This window comes from Theropithecus gelada, chromosome 6 (assembly GCF_003255815.1).
Source record: "Theropithecus gelada isolate Dixy chromosome 6, Tgel_1.0, whole genome shotgun sequence".
In the NCBI taxonomy this organism is placed as follows: domain Eukaryota; kingdom Metazoa; phylum Chordata; class Mammalia; order Primates; family Cercopithecidae; genus Theropithecus; species Theropithecus gelada.
In genome coordinates, this window is record NC_037673.1 from 70,305,791 (window position 1) to 70,326,360 (window position 20,570).

The following is a 20,570-nucleotide window of genomic DNA, read 5'->3' on the forward strand; positions in this document are numbered from 1 at the left end:
ACAACTTGTATACAAATGTTCGTATCAGCATTATTCAAAATAGCAACAAGACAAAAAACAGAAACCACCCCAAACTATTATTCATCAACTGATAAATAACAAAACTGGTATATCTATACAAGGTAATATTTGGTCATAAAAAGGAATAAAGTGCTGATACACACTACAATATGAATAAAACTTAAAAACATTATGCTAAGCAAGAGATGCCAGACACAAAAATTCACATATTACACGATTCCATTTATGTAAAATAGATTAGTGGTTGTTGAGGGCTGGGGCCTAGAAGTGGGGAGGAAATGGGGAAAGACTGTTAATGAGTAGAGTTTCTTTAGTGGAGGGATGAAAATTATCTAAAATTAGCTGTGGTAACAGTTGTATAATTCTGTGAATGTATTTTTAAAAACTGAAATGTATCTTTTTTTTTTGAGGCAGAGTCTCACTCTGTTGCCCAGGCTGGAGTGCACTGGTGCCATCTTGGCTCATTGCAAACTCCATCTCCTGGGTTCAAGCAGTTCTCATGCCTCAGCCTCCCTAACATCTGTGATTACAGGTGTGCACCACCACGCCCAGCTAATTTTTTGTATTTTTAGTAAAGATGGGGTTTCACCATGTTGGCCAGGCTGGCCTCAAACTCCTGACCTCAAGTGATCCACCCACCTCAGTCTCCCAAGGTGCTGGGATTAGAGGAGTTAGTCACCGCACCCAGCCTGAACTATACTTTAAATGGGTGACTTCTATGGTATATGAATATCTCAGTTGTTAAAAATGTAAATAAACAAAATATCAACTTACAAGTGACTCCAATAAATCATTTAAGAGCTAGGTTTTTTTTTTTTTTTTTTTTTGAGATAGGGTCTCACTCTGTTGCCCAGGCTGGAGTGCAGTGGCGAGATCTCAGCTCACTGCAACCTCCGCCTCCTGGGTTCGAGTAATTCTGCTGCCTCAGTCTCCCAAGTAGCTGGGATTACACTCACTTGCCACCACACCCGGCTAATTTTTGTATTTTTAGTAGAGGCGGGGTTTCACCATGTTTATCAGGGTGGTCTCAAACTCCTGACCTCAGGGGATCCACCCACCTCCGCCTCCCAGAGTGCTGGGATTACAGGCGTGAGCCACTGTGCCTGGCCCAATAAACCATTTATAATCAGATTTTGCATAGACAGCCCCAAAACCTACTCCACCTAGTTTACCAATTTTTTAGTAAATCTCACCCCCACTCGCCCACTCTCGGAACTAATCTTTGACTCTTCCTTCACAGCCCACGTACAATCCATCAGAAATCCTGCAGCAATATCTTCATAACTAATCTCAAACATTATCACTTCTTACCACCTTTACCCCATCTCCCTTGTCTAAGCTACCATCACCTCTCACAAGGGCTTCTACAATAGCCTCTTAGCTAGCCGAACTCTTAACCCTGCCATCTCTCCAGCACCCAGAACCCCTGCACCCAGTTTCCCACAGAGCAGCCAGAGTTGCCTTTTTAAAAGACAAACCAGGCCGGGCGCGGTGGCTCACACCTGTAATCCCAGCACTTTGGGAGGCCGAGATGGGCGGATCACGAGGTCAGGAGATCGAGACCATCCTGGCTAACATGGTGAAACCCCGTCTCTACTAAAAAATACAAAAAAACTAGCCGGGTGAGGTGGCGGGTGCCTGTAGTCCCAGCTACTCGGGAGGCTGAGGCAGGAGAATGGCGTGAACCCGGGAGGCGGAGCTTGCAGTGAGCTGAGATCAGGCCACTGCACTCCAGCCTGGGCAACAGAGTGAGACTCCGTTTCAAAAAAAAAAAATAAAAAATAAAAAAAATAAAAGACAAACCAGATGCTACTCATATACCCAAAACCCTTCAACAGTTTCCCATCACCTCCAGAATAAAATTCAAATTCTTTCTTTGGCCTAAAAAACCTTTCAGGATACAGTCCCTGCCTCTCTCCTAACCCCTATCAATCACTATACTCTGGCCACACTGCTCTTACTATTTCTGAAATATCCCAAACTTGTTTCTGCTTCAGGGCTTCTGCATTTTCAGTTCTTTGCCTGAAAACTTCTTCTCCTGATCTCATTATTCTACCACTTCATTCAGAGAGACTTCCCCTAACTATTCTATTTAAAAGAGTACCTGCCATCCCACACATTCCATTCTTTTAATTTACTTTGGTTGTCTTCACAGCATCTGACAGCATATCATCTACTTGTCCATTCCTTGCTATGTCTTCTTCTAAAATGTAAGTTCTAAGAGGACAGAGCTTACAAAATATCTGTAACTATCTCTCAATTTCTTCTTCTTGCTCTTTCTCACACTTCCCCCACCTCCCTTTCCCTATGTATATGGCACTTATGATCAACTTTTTAATATATGAATAAATTTCAGTGACACCACTCAGGGTCTAGGTATTGAATTCAAGAACAGATATTCTGCCACAACTGAGTAGCTGCTGCTTCTCATAGACTCACCGTTCATTCTTTGTACACTCAGGAATATGCCTTCTCTCCTCTCCCCTTAAAACTTAACACCTCACGAAGCCATCAGTGTGTGACTGTCTCCGTTGAAGACATACATAAAGTGAATTTCAGACAATGGGATTATCCTCAGATGAGCAACCTTGTCATATACCACTAGGTATTCTCATTACAGTCTTCATGCTCTATACATTAGTTAAGGCAAAGCTAGCTGCCGTAACAAACCAAACCTGGAATGTTTAACATAATAAAAGTTTCACGTTCCTGGGAAGTGGATGGTTTCCTCCTCACAATCACACAGGAACTAAAAACCAGCCCAAAACATACTGGCTTAGAACAAAAATTTATTTCCTATTTATCACAACTCTCATATGGCATCAGCTAGGGCACTGGGATGTCAGAAGACCCAACAGCCTCACTCTCACAGTGGGACAGTCTGTGCTGGCTGCAGCTTGAAGAAGAGTTGGACTTGTCAGCCAGAACCTCAGTTCTCTTCAACGGAGCTGCTGGGGTCTCCTCACCTCAGAGTGGTCTCCAGGTCGTTGTATTTCTTACAGGGTGACTAGCTTCTAAGAGTGCCAAAGCGGAACCTGCCAGCCTTCTTAAGGCTGAGCACAATGTTATACATTCTCCTGGTTAAAGCAAGTTATAGAGGCAGCCCAGATTCAAACAGGCTATAAAGGATGTAAATACTGGGAAGTGTGGTTCATTCACCAGGGCCACCAAGTTCCTTTTATCCTGTAGCTTCCTCATCCCTTACATCTTCAAAGTCCTCTGTATAGATGAGGAAAAGGGAAGCATCTTAACCACCCCGACGCAAAGTCACATGCATCATCTTTTTCATTATTTTGTAGAGAAGTAGTCACACAGCCCCATGTAGTTGTAATATAGAGACTGGAAAATAGAATCCCTGACTGGGCAGCTCTGGCCAATGACTAGAATATAGAAAACGAACCACAAATATTTTATGGACAGCTAGCAGCCTCAGCTAACTTTCCTCTTATCTCTCAGCAGATAGGCATTTCCTTGTTAACTCTCAGGTCATCAGTGGTCACATCTCAGGAGAGACTACCTTTAGCCAGGATACCCCCTCCAGTTATGTTTGGTTACTTTAGGCTGTTTTCAGTGTAATTTCCTCATACCAATATTCACAAATACACTCACTTTATACAACAGTTTTGAGTGATCTCATCCACGCTGTAAAATTACTTTAAGTATTCCGGGGCCCACATAAATATCTATACCTCTTCCATGTGCTCCAACTTACATTTCTAACTATGTTATGTCTACTTATATATGCCTTAGGGACACATATGCCTATGTCAAAAGTGAATTAAAGTATTATCGAACTACTCCTTGTTTTATGTTCCCAATCTTAATTAACAGCCTCCCACCAATACCTAAGCACCCAAGCCAAAGCCACTCAGATTCATCACTAGTTCCTCCTCTCCCTCCCTACACACTATGGAGTTACCACACTCTGTTCACCTGAAACTATCCCTCGGATGTTCCCTGCTCCACACCTACTGGTGCTTTCCTAGTTCTGGTCCTTCACTCACCTGAACTAGTAAAACAGCTCTTTTAATTGACTTCCCTGACTTTAAAATACAATTTTCCAAGTGCTCCAAAAATATTTAATCATGTTACTTCTACACAGAATTATTTGATAGCTTCCTGGCCAATAAAGTGCCACACTTCTTAGTAGGACATTTAAGATCCTTTGCAGTGGGACCTCCATCTTCACTACTTCTACTTGTTAGTCCCACCACCTTATTTAGGATACAGTTCCAAATATGCCCAAAACTTTCATGACTCTGTGCCTTCTCCATATATTTATATTCCATTCATATGTTTACCAAGAATATTCTTTCCCTTCCCGCTTCTCTTACTGACAACCTACTCACCCTTCAAAGCTACTTTTAAATATCACTTTCCCAGTCACACCTTCCTCCAGGCAAAATTAACTACTCACTCTTCAATGACTGGTATTGTTGATATCTCAAATATATTACTTATGAAACTGAATTATGATTAATAATATAGCTTATCAACTATGATGTTGTGATTTTTTTTGTCTCATCCACTAGATTTTTGGTGCTTTGAGAGCTGAACCCACAACGAATCATCTTTGTGTTTCCACTAAAGTCAACTCTCTCTCTCGAATAAACAGAACGCTTATTGGCAAGCATGTGGTTGTTTAGATAGCTAGAACTTCACCTAAACAAAGCAGCCATCTCGTTTCCCAATGATACATTTCAGGTAGCCACAGAGTAGTATGGGACTCTCACACACCTTTGCACATTTCCCAAAGACAAGGATCACACCTAGACAGACTCAAGTCCTTAAAATAAAACCTCACTCTCCCAACAAAAAATTCAGCTGGGTATCACTTTTAGTTATACTGTTAATCCTTATTGCTTTACATCACAATGTTTGTTACTTCTTAAAATAACCTTAAAAGGCCCAGAAATCTGAATTTTAGTGAACAGGAAGTGAGTAATCTGTCCAAAAAGGTAGAGAAGATCATGGATATAGCCCCTAGTAAGAGGTCTGGAAGCCACAAGGAAAGCTGACTAGTAAATGTGGACAAGAAAAAATGCTTCCGTTACAAATTATCTCAAATGAAGATTACAAAAACCAGAAATACACTTCCTAGTATTATTGGTCATAAATCCCTTCAGTAGTGAGCTAAACTGACTTATAATAGTTGTTGACTAGATTGTTCTTCCCCAAAATATTAAGTCTTCAAATCGGATCAAGGCAATTGACAGCTGAAGCCAAATAACAATGAGTACTTCAAAAATAGCGGCTAATGATAGCGACCTCAATTGTGTTTTTTCTCTGAGATCACCTACACTAAAATACGGTATGTGATTTATAGAAATTTGCAACTTTATATACTTCTTGATATAGGCCAACAGTCACAAAACTTCCACTGAATTAACCAGTGATTTGTTTTGTATTATTTTAATAACTGTATGAGATTTTCCATTAATTTTCTAGTTAGCATAGCCCTTTAACAGATAGTCCTGATCATTCCAGGTCAAGAAGGATTTATAAAGTTCAGCCAGTTTTGTGGTAGATAGTGATTACACTCTAGACATGGCCTCATTTTTTTAAATGTATACTTCTTGTTTTTAATCAAAGTTATCCATAACATTGTTTAGAATACAATAGTCACATAAGACTTAAGGAAAAAAAAAAAGCAGCTCTGTGACCACTTTACTGATACACACACACACACACACAAGCACACACTTTCTACAACCCAAAAGCAACCACTTTGAAGTCATTTAGCTGACATTTTTGGTATTTACTTCTACTTATCTAAGTAACTTACTATACTTCTTGATTTCTATTTCTTGATTTTTCCATTTTACGCATAGACAGCTAGAACTTGGAAGGTGAGAATTTAGCTCTTAGATACATTCACACACCCCAATCTCAACTCCAACATAAACACATTTCCCATACAAAAAACCCCAACACCCCTAAATAGTAATTTGTAATTTGTTAGATCAATTTTCAGTATTTACATTATGACTACATAAATGCTTTTGACACTGAGCCATATAGTGTACCATGAATGTTTCTTTATTCTTGCACTTTTTGATTTCCCTTAATACGATTTATTACTTATCTCCCTTATCCTCGAAAGTCTCAAGTAACTATGTAAATCTTACCCCAATAAGTTCAAACATATCAGGTATTCTATCAGCTCTATCTTCTTAAATCAACGTCCCAAAGCTTTGTGATGTGCTCCAATCTAGATCAGTCAATCTTTAGAAAAAGGAGCGTCCAAAAGATCGTTCTGCAATGATGGAGAAGTTCTCTATCTACTCTGTCCAGTGCAGTAGCCACTAGCCACATGTGGCCATTGAGCTCTTAAAATGTGGCTAGCATGACTAAGAAACTGAATTTTAAAATTTAACTAAACAGCCACATAAAGCTAGTGGTTTTAACAGAGAGCAGCTCCACAACTGACATAGCTGTGATGTTGGGATCTCCTCTCTTTTCTCTCTTAGTTTCCTGATCCCATCTTTCCTTCTTGATTTACTTTATCTTAGTAGAGCACAAACTCTACTCACTTCTGGAAAAGGGGTAGTACATGAGAGGTAAATTGTTTTATGACTGACAATCTAGAAGTTTCCTTCTTTTACTCTCACTCTTTATTGATAATCTGACTGGGCACAAAATACATTGGAAATCATTTTACCCTTGGTATCTTAAAGGCAGTATTCCACTTCTAGTATTCATGTTGCTGTTGAGAACTCTAGTGACATTTTGATTCTTGATCTTTTGTCTAAATCATTCTCTTACTTTATGGAGGTTTTCAAAATGTTTTCTCTATTCCAGATGCTCTGAAATTTCACAATAATCTTGGTATGGGTGGATCTTAATTCATTGTGATGGATGCTTAATGGGCCCTTTTAATCTGGATTTCCTGTAGAACTGTAGAACTGTAGAACTGTGTTCGCGAATTATTTCATTGATTTTTTTCTCCTCCAATTTGTTCTCTCCTCTGAAACATGTATTATTTAAATAATCCCTCTAATTTTATCATTTCTTCCTATTTACCATCATTTAGGGTTTGTTTTTTGTTGTTTCTGCGTTCCTTTCTGATCAATCTCCTCAACTCTTTGTTCCTTGTATTGGATTTTTTTAGTTTCTAAGAGCTCTATGAACATTCTTGTTCTTATTTCATAAATGCAATGACTAATTTTTCCAAAAATTTTAAGGACATTTTTTGCATTGTCTTCTCCTCCAAATCTCTTTTATTCTCTTTTGCTTTAATTGCCATTTTTCACATCAGTGACCTTCCTTACCTATGACTATCTGTTCACAATTAAGAATGAGATATTGAAAAGCTAATTAGAAGCTCCGCGTGTATGGTGGGGTTTGCTGGCAATGGACTTCACAGCAGGATGAGCTGCCTGGAGCCTTTCCTAGGGGAACCATTTATACTGGTATTTTTAGTTTTTTTCTTTCGGCCTAGTCAAACTCCTCAAAGGAGACATTTTTGCTCATGTAGCCATTAAAATAATTTTGAAATGCCATATATTCACACATCCTTGTGATATCTAAAATTTTCATCTAAGTTTCAATCAATAATTACAAAAAATGTGATTTCTGACATATTGTTGACTTTAAAAAACTATTTATTTTTAAAATAACTGTAGACTTACAGAAAAGTTCCAAAAGTATTACAAAGAGCTCCCATATACCCTTCACCCTAATGTTAACATCCTACATAGCCAAAATACTATTATCCAAACCAGGAAATTAACACTGCTATAATACTGTCAGCTAAACTACAGACCTTATTCAAATTTCACACATTATTCCACTAATGTTCTTTTCTGTTTCAGAATCCAATCCATAATTCCTTCTTGCATTTAGTTTAATATCTCCCTAAACTCTGGTCTTTGATAACTCCTCCATCTCCCCTTGTCACTCATAACCTTGATACTATGGGAGATTGTCAGTTACTTTATAGAATAACTCTACTAATTTGGCTTTGTCTAATGTTTTCTCATGAATGAACTGAGATCATAAATTTTGGGCAAAAATGCTACAGAATGACACTGTATCCTTCTCAGTACATCATATATCATGGGGTACATGATGTTGATATGTCTTATTACTAGTGATGTTAACCATAATCTGTTGGTTAACATGGTACCTGCCAGGTTTCTCTCTGTAAATTTACCATTTTTCCCTCTGCAGTTAATAAATCATATTAACTTAAAGAAAACAAAACTATTACATCCTTCCTTTATATGTATCAAATGGACTCTAGAAACTGCAATCAGTGTGATAACTGCTACCATCCATTGAACAAACTACTCCTTAAAACGGTTTTACACTGTTTCTTCTTCTCCTTGCACTAATATTTCTATGATATTTATTCCACAGAATGTTATCCTGATGTAATATTTTTACACATGGAAGTTTATTGATTATCCAATCATTTTTCTCTACAAGAATGTATCTGTATATAAATACAAATTTTAAAAATATCTTGTGATCCTAATGCTGTAAGTACTGATCCAAAAGAAATTTGGAATTATTATAATTATTATATTAGTATACAACAAATCAAAACACAAATATATATCAGGAAAACTAATTACTAAGCAAAAAAAAAAAACTATTTTAAATACACCTGTTAATGAAATGGATGGAGCTTATCTTTTTATTTCTTTTTGAGATGGAGTCTCACTCTGTCACCCAGGCTGGAATGCAATGGTGCAATCTCGGCTCACTGCAACCTCCGCCTCCCAGGTTCAAGTGATTCTCCCACCTCAGCCTCCTGAGTAGCGGGAATTACAGGTACCCGCCATCATGCCCGGCTAATTTTTGTATTTTTTTTTTGCACAGATGGAGTTTCACCATGTTGTCCAGGCTCATCTTGAACTCCTGACCTCAGGTGATCTGCCCGCCTTAGCCTCCCAAAGTGCTGGAATTACAGATGTGAGCCACCACGCCTGGCCTGGAGTTTATCATTTTTTAATTGGTTTATGAGTTCATGAATTACTTACTACCAGAATGAGACAGGGCATTAATCCTACTCCTATTTTTTTATTTTTATAGATGTAAGTGCTTAAGAACCTTGTTCAAATAAGAAGGAACCAGAAAACCCTTCGTTATAGCAATGTAAGTGTCCTTAGTTATGTGCCACATATCACACAGTGATCTATTATAAAAAATTATCTTTAATAATCTGGCATTATTAAACACAACTCAATTAAATCCTCTTTCATTTTTGTTGAAAACAAAGAAATAGAAGCCACCTGACTTACAAAAGAATATCATCTAATTATATCCAGTCACTTTTACACTACTACAAAACTATTTAGAGCCCTCTCCCTGCCTTCTCTTTTCTTTTATTAAAGAGGGACTTTCAGACCTTTTTACAACTCCAGATTAGTAAGATAAAGGTTTGATGAAAGATATACCTTCATTTTATACAATGGGAGAAGGAAGATAATTTATTCCCTAACACAAATGTTGCCACCATACCTGAAAGTCTTCATGTGCCCCAGGAGCATGTCTTTTCCCAGAGGCCCAGCTGTGCTGCATTAGGGAAGGAACTTTCAGCCAATCCTTTTCTAAAGCTCCACCTCCCAGAAGTACCTAGTGTTATAATGACTGAATCTTTTGAAGGTTCTACAATATAAATGTGGTGCTTTCTGCTTTTGGCAATGGCATCTTAGGATTCAGTTACTACATAATCTACCCTTTTCCAAGATTATAAAGTTTTGTTCCTGTTACACTCCCCTCTTACTCACTTTGTCATGTGGGATTTATGCTGCTTAAAAATGTCTTTGTTATTCTGGTGGTGTTGGAAGAGAGAGTAGAGGCTGATGCACGTGTTCAACCCACCCTCTTTAACCAAAGCATTAGCACTATAGCCATACCCTGCCTACCACTAGCAATGTAAACTCAACATGCCATCCAAATTTTCACTGTAAAATTGTAAGAAAACTTTGCAAGAATACATGTATGACTTATACAGACTTTGAATACAAAGTTCTATGCCTGAGGTCAATGAATTCTGAATAGTGTCCTGAATAAACTAAAAATATTACATAATACTTAGTATAGCAATTATTGTAAAACTCAGTATAGAACAATTTTTTTCTTCTTTTACGCTCTCTATGTCATAAAAAGGCTTTCTCTGCAGTTTTCATCCTTTTATAAACTATTTTTGCAGGTAAGTTTTTGTTACACATGAAGTACTCATATGGAAAGACTATAAAATACCTGATTTTGCAACCATGAACATTTTCTATTATCTTTCATCAGTGCTTTCCTTTTCATCTTTAGTGCCATGCCATAAAACAAAGGTATCTGTGGATTTAGCATCTATGGTTTCTTGTGAATGAAAGGCACTACGCAGATCCAAGATAGGCAATAATTTGCCATTTTCCTATGACACAGATCTATTCTCTATTTGTTGCTAAGCCCATGTTTTATGAATTAAGTTATACAAACATAGGCACAAAGAAAAGTAATAGCAAGATTTCATTCCTTAAATAGAAAACTAAAATACTTGAGAGGCTAAGGGAAGTGAAATCAATTGAGTCCAGGAGGTTGAGGTTACAGTGAGCCATGATTGCACAACTGCACTCCAGCCTGGGCAACAGAGCAAGACCCTGGCTCAAAAAAATAATTAACCCTCTAAAAGAAGCTCGGCCAGGCGCGGTGACTCACGCCTATAATCCCAGCACTTTGGGAGCCCGAAGCAGACAGATCATCTGAGGTCAGGAGATGGAGACGAGCCTGACCAACATGGTGAAACCTCGTCTCTATGAAAAACACAAAATTAGCCAGGCGTGATGGCACATGCCTGTAACCCCAGCTACTCAGGAGGCTGAGGCAAGAGAATCTCTTGAACCTATGAGGCAGAGGTTACAGTGAGCCAAGATCGCGCCACTGTACTCCAACCAGCCTGAGACTCCGTCTCAAAAAAAAAAAAGAAATATGGAAAATAAAATAAAGATCACTTAATGATTTATTCCCTAAGGTGGTAGCATTGAGTGTTCTACCAGAATTACTGTATCAACTTTGTTCATCTAATGGTCATTAGGAAGAAGTAAACAGTACAATATTAGAAAAACTAAATAATTCCATTTACCTAGATAATAATCCCCCTCACAGAACAACATAAAAAGAGAGGAAAGAGAAGTCCTTGATGATGGGGAACTTGCAACTTGACTTTAGATTACAGATCACTATAAAACTACCTATAATATAGGAAAAGAGAGAAGTAACTATAACTCCAATGTCTAGCATGATGTGCTCAACAAATACCTTTTATTACTAGTCATGATCTGTTGCTAGAAGTCTAAAAAACTGATAAGGATAATGAAAACCAAACTTGAAAAGTAGAGGGACTGTTAACTATGGATCCTGTGAAAATGTGGTCTAACCCCACTCAGCAATAATGACAACTACAGAAAACAATACTAACTATCCAAGTGGATTGTGGGGAAGGTGCCAATAGACACAGAAGATTATGAGAAATACAATGCAACGGGTGTTTATTATTAGGAACTATCATTAAATAATTCCTCGCCTTAGAAATGTTATTTAAAAAAACTGCATATATCCCAGTTCACTATAGACCATGTACCTGTCATCATGACTATCACATATCTACTTTTTTAACAGTCAGGGAATACATAATTTTTACAGTCTGTATGTAAGGAATAACAGTAAGATAACGCCCAAACTTGAAACAATCGAGTCTGAAAATTAGCCTACTAAGAATAAATCATAAAATCATTTGACCCAAAATATTAATATATAAATAAGTAGCCGAAGAGTTTTGCATTTTCTTAATTTTGCCTATTGAGAAATAATCTTTATTCCTATATAGCATCATGTCTCAGAGTCATACACTGGGGCTTTGATGACAAAACACTACATGCATTTACTCTTACTGAATCTTCTCAAGACTGCAAGAAATAAATCTTCCTTTACTATCTATCATAGTCTTTCAACTTACCTACCTTTCTCTCAAATTCAACTTTTTTTTGAAAGCCAGCCCTGAGACCAAGGATTTCTGCCCACAGATAGTCCCCACTTCTAACTACAGAATTCAGAAAACTTTAGAGCCAAAAAAAGTCTCAATGATCATCTGTGGTCAAGCCTAATTCCCTTATTAAAAGGAGAAAAGTAAAAGCCAAAAAAGACTGTTACACAACTTATAAGTTAATGGCAATACTATAACAAAACCCAAAATCTCTTTGATACTAATACTTGATTTTGTCTTAATTTCTGAGTTGTACAGTAGACTAAATAGGGAAGTTTCCAAAGAACAGATCGACTTGCCTGAAAAAGCTGTTCCAATTGTTTCATTAATAATTTCTTCAAACTCAAACTCATCAGCAGTCTTGAGGTATGCAAATGAAAAAGAATAGAGAGTAACTAAGGTACAGACTGAATAACCCTTACCCAAAATGCTGAGAACCAGACAGGATTTCAGATTTTGAGGAGAATTTCAGAATATTTGCATTTTCCTTACTGGCTGGGCAACCCTAATCCAAACATCCAAAATCTGAAATGCCCCAACAAGCATTTCTTGTGAGGGTCTTGTTGGCGCTCAAAATGTTTCAAATTTTGGAGCATTTTGGATTTCAAATTTTCAGATTAGAAATATTCAATCTGTGTATTTTCAAATTTCTTATGAATCCTTTCACTTTCCTGGACTTTGTAAGGAGTGTGGTATATGTTAAGACATAAATCATTTTGCTTCTCTTTGTTCCGCATCCTCCCTAGAGCTTAAGCACAGATTTGAACCAGCCATCATAACCAAAAACATTATGAGATATGGACAGATCTCAAGAATTAACCATGACTTGAAAGCCGTGACAATACCTTCAATCTCACTCTATGTTCTTTTTCAAAAATATCTGATGAAAGAATCAATTACATTAAGTGAACAACTGTTGGTCAAATAAATACAAACTTATTTTACCAATAAATTAAGATAAATTCAGGAATCCCAACCAACTATTTTCTGAAGCTTTCCTTCAACTGCAAAATAAACATAATTTATTTTAAAAAATTTTTTTACTTCATTTGAAAGACTAGTTTGAAACATCTGGTGCTTTGGAGAACTGTTTGAAAATATAAAAAATCATATAAATAATGAGAAAAAATGAAATATACCTTAAAAGAATAATGAGCTCATTACATTAAAGTAACAGTAGGAAAAAAAAAAAAAAACGCAAATATCTTTATAAGAAAACTATCTACCTAACCCAAAAAACAGTCTCACAGTGATCTCTTTATTTCAGGCAAAGAAGAATTTATATAGTTTCTTGAATTTCATTGTACTGTAATAGAATTTGACCTCATAAACAAAGTCTCCTTTTTCTATCAAGGCTATTCTATGTCCTAATAGCTCCATAAACTTATTTGCTATTTAATTTTAAAAATCATAAATAATAAATTATTTCACAAGACTTTCATTCAACTACAAATCTTCTTAATAAAGATTTTATCTTTTTGCTACCAGTGTAGAAAAAAGTATTTTACATATATCAGTATATATGAAATAGATGTTTATATAATACATACTTTATGTTTATATACTTTATATAAATATACCTTTATATACATAAAAATGGGATATATATATCCTTTATATATAATTATGTTTAGGTTTCCTTTGTAGAAAAAACACTTCCAGCCTGAGTTAAATGGCTACTGATTCAAAGGCTAGTATAAGCACACCTAACTCCATTGTTATCTGGTACAATGGGGAAATAACTAAAATAAATAGTAAAGAGATGTAAGACAATTAGAGAAGTATGGAAGGTACTAAAAGTGGCATATACAGTAGCACCTGGAAACCCGAGGCTATAAAATAGTTAACTACCAGAATAAGCAGAAATAGAGGCCAGATGCCAGAGGGGAAGGAGCCTCAACATGCATAATAAGAAGAGCACACTCCTGCAGTTAAATACTGATCAGAAATACTAAATAGGAAGGCTGTGCCTTTTACTTATGTGTCTTTCATAGAAAGAAGCCCTCAATAAAAAAGTATAAACTAGTTGTGCTCCAAATGTCTACGAGGTAGTTTCAGGTAGGAAACTCCCCTGGAGCCAGTGTAAGGAACAAAAAGCCTCCAATTCCCACAGGAATTGCCTTATATAAAATAAAGCTTAAAACAATTAATTCACACCCCAACTCCAAAAATTAAAACATTTAAAAACAACAAAGTGATGTCTTTTCTGCAATGCACACTAAATTTCCATTGAACACTCTTTTTCCTCACGTATAATCAGTATTTTTCTGAAGTTACAAAAATTACTGGTTCTATTTCAAATTTATACAAGAACAAAGACAATAAAGGGCACCCAAAGCATTTACCTAAAGAAAAACCATTTTAAACTGCACATCAGTTTTTCATTCTTGGGAAAAAATGACCTTTCTTTAACTAACTATATGCACTAATTCTCATCACAAATGTGTACTAATTATGGGATCAAGGTGTCAAAAACAACTGTTCATCAGATCAGCAGTTAATCTGGTAGGATCTTTAGACTGGATGTGACCAGAAGAGCTAAGTTTGGAAAATCTGAAAAGGAAATAAAAAGAAACTAAGTGTATTCTCTGCGAAAGGTCTTTTGGTCAAGGTACAGAACAAGGCAGACTTTGTTCTTTGATGGTAACAAGGTGTGGGTTGTATGTGCACACAAGGTAACTAGGTTAGAGCTTCCCAGCTCCAGCTGCTCTAGGGAGCTGAATGAATGGGAGGACAGGTAAAGCAGGCATGAGGTTGCACTATTTTTTAAGGATAGGGTATAGTTGGCTCTTACTATCAGAAACCCAAACTTTAGAGTAACAATTTCAAAGCTGTTTGTATTTACTAAATATATTAAAGCATTTTGTTTTTCTTGGTAATTAGCCAAGTTGCTCTTTCATATGTCAGGCTGAATGAGGTGTGCTATGCAGAAACAGGCTATGCATCTGGGTCACAGGTAGACGGGTTTTAGAAGGAGCCTGTAACAGTAACAGCAATGGGAATCAAAGTAAACAACAACTTTTGGAAATGTGAGCGCAAGAAGATAGACAAATATGAGGCTCAACATACAATTGTGTCTCCATATATGTAAAGAAATCTTCTTCAGGATCAAATGTTTATTTTTATTTTGTTTTTTCAAAACACTTTCCCAATAATCCTCACGGTCACAGGATGGTAGAATCAAAGTACTCCCAAGAAATACTAAGTAAAATCACCTCAATTTGCATGCCAGAGATTAATTTAACAGAGATATTGATACAGTTGGAGGGGTCTAAAATGGAGATTTCCATAATACACAGTTTAAATAACTTTTAAAGACTCACCTGTAGGCTTAACTGAATAAAACCCAATGGCCTCTCCTTTCTTCCACAGAATCTTAGCATAATCAGTACTGCTATGACACAGGAATGGGATCTCATTTCTCTCCATTTCCTGTTTTCTATAAATAATTCGATTCAGAACATACAGAACCACTCTCTCCCCAAGAGTGCTCACCTACAAAGAGAGTCAAACACCAGGCACAGCAGTTATAATATGCATCAATCACAAGATGCTATTTACTTTGCTCCCTGCTCCCATACCTCATACTGGCATTCAAAGCACTTCGAATGCATTCAAAACAATTTGCAAAACATTTTATTACCACAGAGATGAGACTAATCATTCACACAGATTACAATCCATTTCCACAGACACATATTATACATAGAATACTCCCTTTCAACAAAATTCTTAATCGGGCAAAACAGGTCCCCAACGTACCAATTCCTAGCACCTCTTTCAGCACTCGCCATCTTCTTTCTGCTTCCAGCTGCCCAGATCCAGGGTCTTACCAACCCTAATCACAGCCCTCACTATAGTAAACTACTTCAACTGCTTTTCAGTCTCCACATTTTTTAAAAAAAAGGGCAGCTTAGTGTTATCCCCTGAACACTTTAAGAACAATTACATCATTTGGTGAGGGAAGCCACAATTATGCTCTTGGGAAAGAAAGGTGTCTCATCTTTTCCTGGTAAAATGTTCATTTAATAGCCCTATCTTTGCTGTCAACAAAGACAGGGACACCAAAGTCTAATAAAAACATACTTAGGGCAGTAATAGAACAGAAACAGAGCCTCACTTCCTACACACAGGGCTACATGGTCACAGGGACCCCACCAACACTCAGGACTTTCCAATATCAAATAGTGAGGTGTTCCTCATACACAGGCCAGTGGGGTGGCTCATGCCTGTAACCCCAGCACTTTGGGAAGCTGAGGTGGATGGATCACTTGAGCTCAGGAGTTTGAGATCAGCCCGGGCAACATGGCAAAACCCACTGGTCTCTACAAAAAAATATAAACATTAGCCGGGTGTGGCTGTGCACATCTGTAGTCCCAGCTACTCAGGAGGCTAAAGTGGGAGGATCACTTGAGCGCAGAGGTTGAGGTTGCAGTGAGCTGTGATTGCACCACAGCACTCCAGCCTGGGCGACAGAGAGAGACCGTGTCTCAAAAAAAAAAAGGTCTGTATATAAGCCTATTTTCCCCCAGGTCTCTTAAAAGAAAACAAATTCAGCCTCTAATTAGTTTAGTAAATAGAGAAAAGATTGACCGTATACATATACTACTCTCAAAAATACCCCAGGCAGGGGATCTCACATACCAAACACAGGAAATAGCAGCTGACTAGCAATAGCTTCCAAGGCAACCCATTCCTTCCCCGAACCCACAGGTCTGACCAACAACAATTCTTTCTTATTCAGAGCTGAAATCTATTTCTCAAAGACTAATTTTGATATTGTGCAGCCACACAGCCTATAAATATTTGAAGATAGAGCCATGATGTTTCCCTAAATTTCACACCAACATTAAACATGGTTAAAAATGAAGGAAAAGGCTAATCAAACACAATTTGGGATACTCTTGCCATTTCAGTCCTCTCTCTTGAAATTGCTCCATATCCGTAACATCTCTCTTCATGTTTGGGATGTGGATTTCATGAAGATATTTTGAAGGTGCTGCTGAGACAATGGGGCTTTTCTATATAAACAAAGTTTTCATTAGCTTTTTTGCTTATCTGGATTTTACTCCTAATTAACTAAAGCCCAATACTTTTTCATATGTACTATTGTTTCAGTTTGGTGTTCACGGTGTACAGTTAACTTTTTGAACCTATAGGTATTACATTTCTCCTTATTTAATTTTATTATGTTAGATCTTCCTCTTTGCTTCTTCAATCTGCCCTTCACAGATTAGCTCCTCCATTCAGCACTGTGACATGCAGAATTGATAAGCATGCCTCTAAGTCACGGACAAAATGAAGGACACAATGGACAACGTTTTGCAGCATGCTATTGAGGACCTCCCTTCCATATAATTGAGCATCAGGTTCCAGGTACACAGAGGTTTATAAAAATAAAGCCACTTGCTCCAAGTCAAGTGTTTGTTAAGTACAAAAATAGTTACACCCTCCTGTAACTTTACCAACCAATTTTTCCTTACTGGCCAGGATTTGACTGGAATAGCAGTTCCCCTTCACTGATTTCTCTATTTAAGAGGGAATGGAGGCCAGGAGTGGTGGCTCACACCTGTAATCCCAGCACTGGGGGAGGCCAAGGCGGGTGATCACTTGAGGTCAGGAGTTCGAAACCAGCCTGGCCAACATGGCGAAACCACATCTCTACTAAAAATACAAAAATTAGCTGGGCAAGGTAGCACACGCCTGTAGTCCCAGCTACTCGGGAGGCTAAGGCAAGAGAACTGCTCAAACCCAGGAGGTGGAGGTTACAGTGAGTCGAGATCACGCCACTGCACTCCAGCCTGGGCAACAGTCTGTGTCAAAAAAAAAAAAAAGAAAGGGAATGTTGTCCCTAAGGTAACTAAGGCTGAAGAAGTCCTAATAGCTGTAGTCTTATTTTTGGTTTTGACTCCTCCTCTTTTCCCAATCCATATCTGGAGGTTTCATAGTTTCTCCACTTGAATAGGAAAAGCTACAATATACCATCATATTAAGATTCTCCCTTCTCCTTCTCCATCCTTTGATTTTCTTATCTGTAATGTGCCAAACCTCGGTCATGTTAAAACACATCAAAATGTTTACTTTCTTGACATACATACTTCCTTTCACTATCAGAACTGTTTCTGAGAACAAATTATACTCCTTTATTACTATCTACTCCTCCAATTTTACAGCTTTATGCAGGGATTTAACTCCCTCCTCCCCTTCGGTTTTGTTCAACGTTTCTTATCAGACTGGCAGATAACCAGGTATACACATTCTCCTAGCCTTCAGCAGATGGGCCTACCACTTTGGGAATCTTAAGACCCACTGAAGAATTAATGCAATATTCAAAAGTTACTAATACTTAGTAATAGTAAGTGTGTTATTCTCATATTCTCCCATCTCTTTCAAGGTTCCCAACTCAAAGGGAAGAAAATAAAAACACCCTAGTAACCTGTAAGTTTCTTCAGTTTCTTTTTTTCCTGCTGCCACTGCCCCTTTAAGCAAACATCAAGTTTTGCTTTATTGTGAATTGGAGCAACGCGATCAAAGTTTCTTGATATGCTTTCCTTGTTTCTTCTGATTGGTTCAACTGCCCACAAAAAAATGAACAGTAGCTGGCACCCTGTGAATGTGACAAGTTTTTAACAGACTTGGCTTATCCTAGAAGTATTCTAAAGGAAGAATATCAAGACACATAAATATTTCTGTTGAATTCATCCTCCTGTTGGCCGGGTGTGGTGGCTCATGCCTGTAATCCCAGCACTTTGGGAGGCCGAGGCGGGTGGATCACTTGAAGTCAGGAGTTCGAGACCAGCCTGACCAACATGGAGAAACTCCGTCTCTACTAAAAATACAAAATTAGCCCGGCATGGTGGCGCATGCCTGTAATCCCAGTTTCTTGGGAGACTGAGGCAGGAGAATCGCTTGAACCCAGGAGGCAGAGGTTGTGGTGAGCCGAGATCGCACCACTGCACTCCAGCCTGTGAGACGAGAGCGAAACTCCACCCCAAAAAAAAGAAAAAAACAAAACATGATCCTCATCAAGGGTCTCTTTTAGGATTAATTAACAAGAAACTCTATACTTAATTAATGAATCGTACTGCTTCTCCAAAAAGTCAGTATTCTTGTTAAGTAAGCAAAGTCTAATGCACTTCTACCAAGTCAGTTTCCTATTTCTCCAATATTATAAATCTCACTGTTCCAGCCACCAAAGATTTCATCATTATTTTATTATGCTCTGCCTCCTTAAATATGTTACATCTTGGTTTCTATGGATTTTCCACATCCTGTCCTATTTATCCTCCAATAACTAGAGCACTAGAGATGTCTCTTAAACCCTTTCATCTCTGGCATGAAAACCAGCTTCCTTCCTGCAACACTCTTCAGCTGGCTGGCTTCTACTATAACCCTGCAGAGGCTGGAAGCTTGTTCTCTCCCGAACCTGGTCATTCCACTGTTAGGAACACTGTATAGACCACCTGAGGAGGCCCTACTAATAAACAAGTTTCCTGGTCAGTCTCTCCTAGAGACAGAAGCTAAACAATTACATAAAGAGAACTAGCTTCTCCTCTAACAAATAAGAAAATCAGAAGCTAAAGTGGTTTAAGGTAGCCAAAGCTCAACTGATCCATAGGTATTCATTCTTCCTCACCCAATCTCAGATACTTACAGAATCACATAAAAATAGAGGAAGCCCAACCTGAATGCTGGCTTCTTCATAAGAATGAAATTCTAGAGTTTAACATAACCTGATTATTTTTAAATAGGGAAGAGCTCAAAAACTATCACTGTTTACAGGAAACACTGTGAAGTGGCCTCAAAAGAAACACTCAAAATTAGAGGATCTTGTTACCTGCTTAAGCCCCTCTCTTGAAGGAACAGATGTTTTCACAATATCATCAATAGCCCACCACTGATCAGCAAGGTAAAGTGCCACAGCTAAAAAAGAATAAATAATCATTAACATCTAAGTTTTAAAGTACACTTTTAGACTTAATAAGGCCACATTGTACTATAAAGTATCCATATACTTTATATTTGAATATCTATATAAAACTTACCAAATACTAATATTGTACTTTATAGCCTCATTTACACCATTTTTATTTTATTTCATTGATATGGTTCGGCTGCATCCCCACCCAAATCTCATCTTGAACTGTAATCCCCACAATTCCTACATGTGGCGGGAGGGACTCGGTGGGAGGTGATTGGATCATGGCGGCATGGGGGTCCCCATTATCACGAGATCTGATGGTTTTATAATGTCTGACTGTTCCTCCTTCACATGTGCACCCACACTCTATCTTGCCTGCCACCATGTAAGATGTGCCTGCTTCCCCTTCTGCCATGATTGCAAGTTTCCTGTGGCCTCCCCAGTCATGCGGAACTGTGAGTCAATTTTTAATTTTTTTTTTCTTTTTTTTTTTTGGAGATGGAGTTTCACTCTTGTTGCCCAGGCTAGAGTGCAATGGTGTGATCTCGGCTCACTGCAACCTCTGCCTCTTGGGTTCAAGCGATTCTCCCTGCCTCAGCCTCCAAAGTAGCTGAGATTACAGGCATACACTACCACACCCAG

General features: G+C 37.9%; 1 protein-coding gene across 2 annotated transcripts in view; it reads right to left on the reverse strand.

Annotated features, from left to right (window-relative positions):
• FAM169A (family with sequence similarity 169 member A) overlaps window positions 1-20,570 on the reverse strand; it is an 88,189-nt gene that overhangs the window by 40,276 nt on the left and 27,343 nt on the right. For both annotated transcript variants that reach the window (XM_025389123.1, XM_025389124.1), the window contains exons 4-5: window positions 19,845-19,930; window positions 15,331-15,502 (exon numbers count right to left, since the gene is read on the reverse strand). In XM_025389123.1, the coding sequence (XP_025244908.1) occupies window positions 15,331-15,502; window positions 19,845-19,930 (258 nt within the window). The remainder of the gene's footprint in view (window positions 1-15,330; window positions 15,503-19,844; window positions 19,931-20,570) is intronic.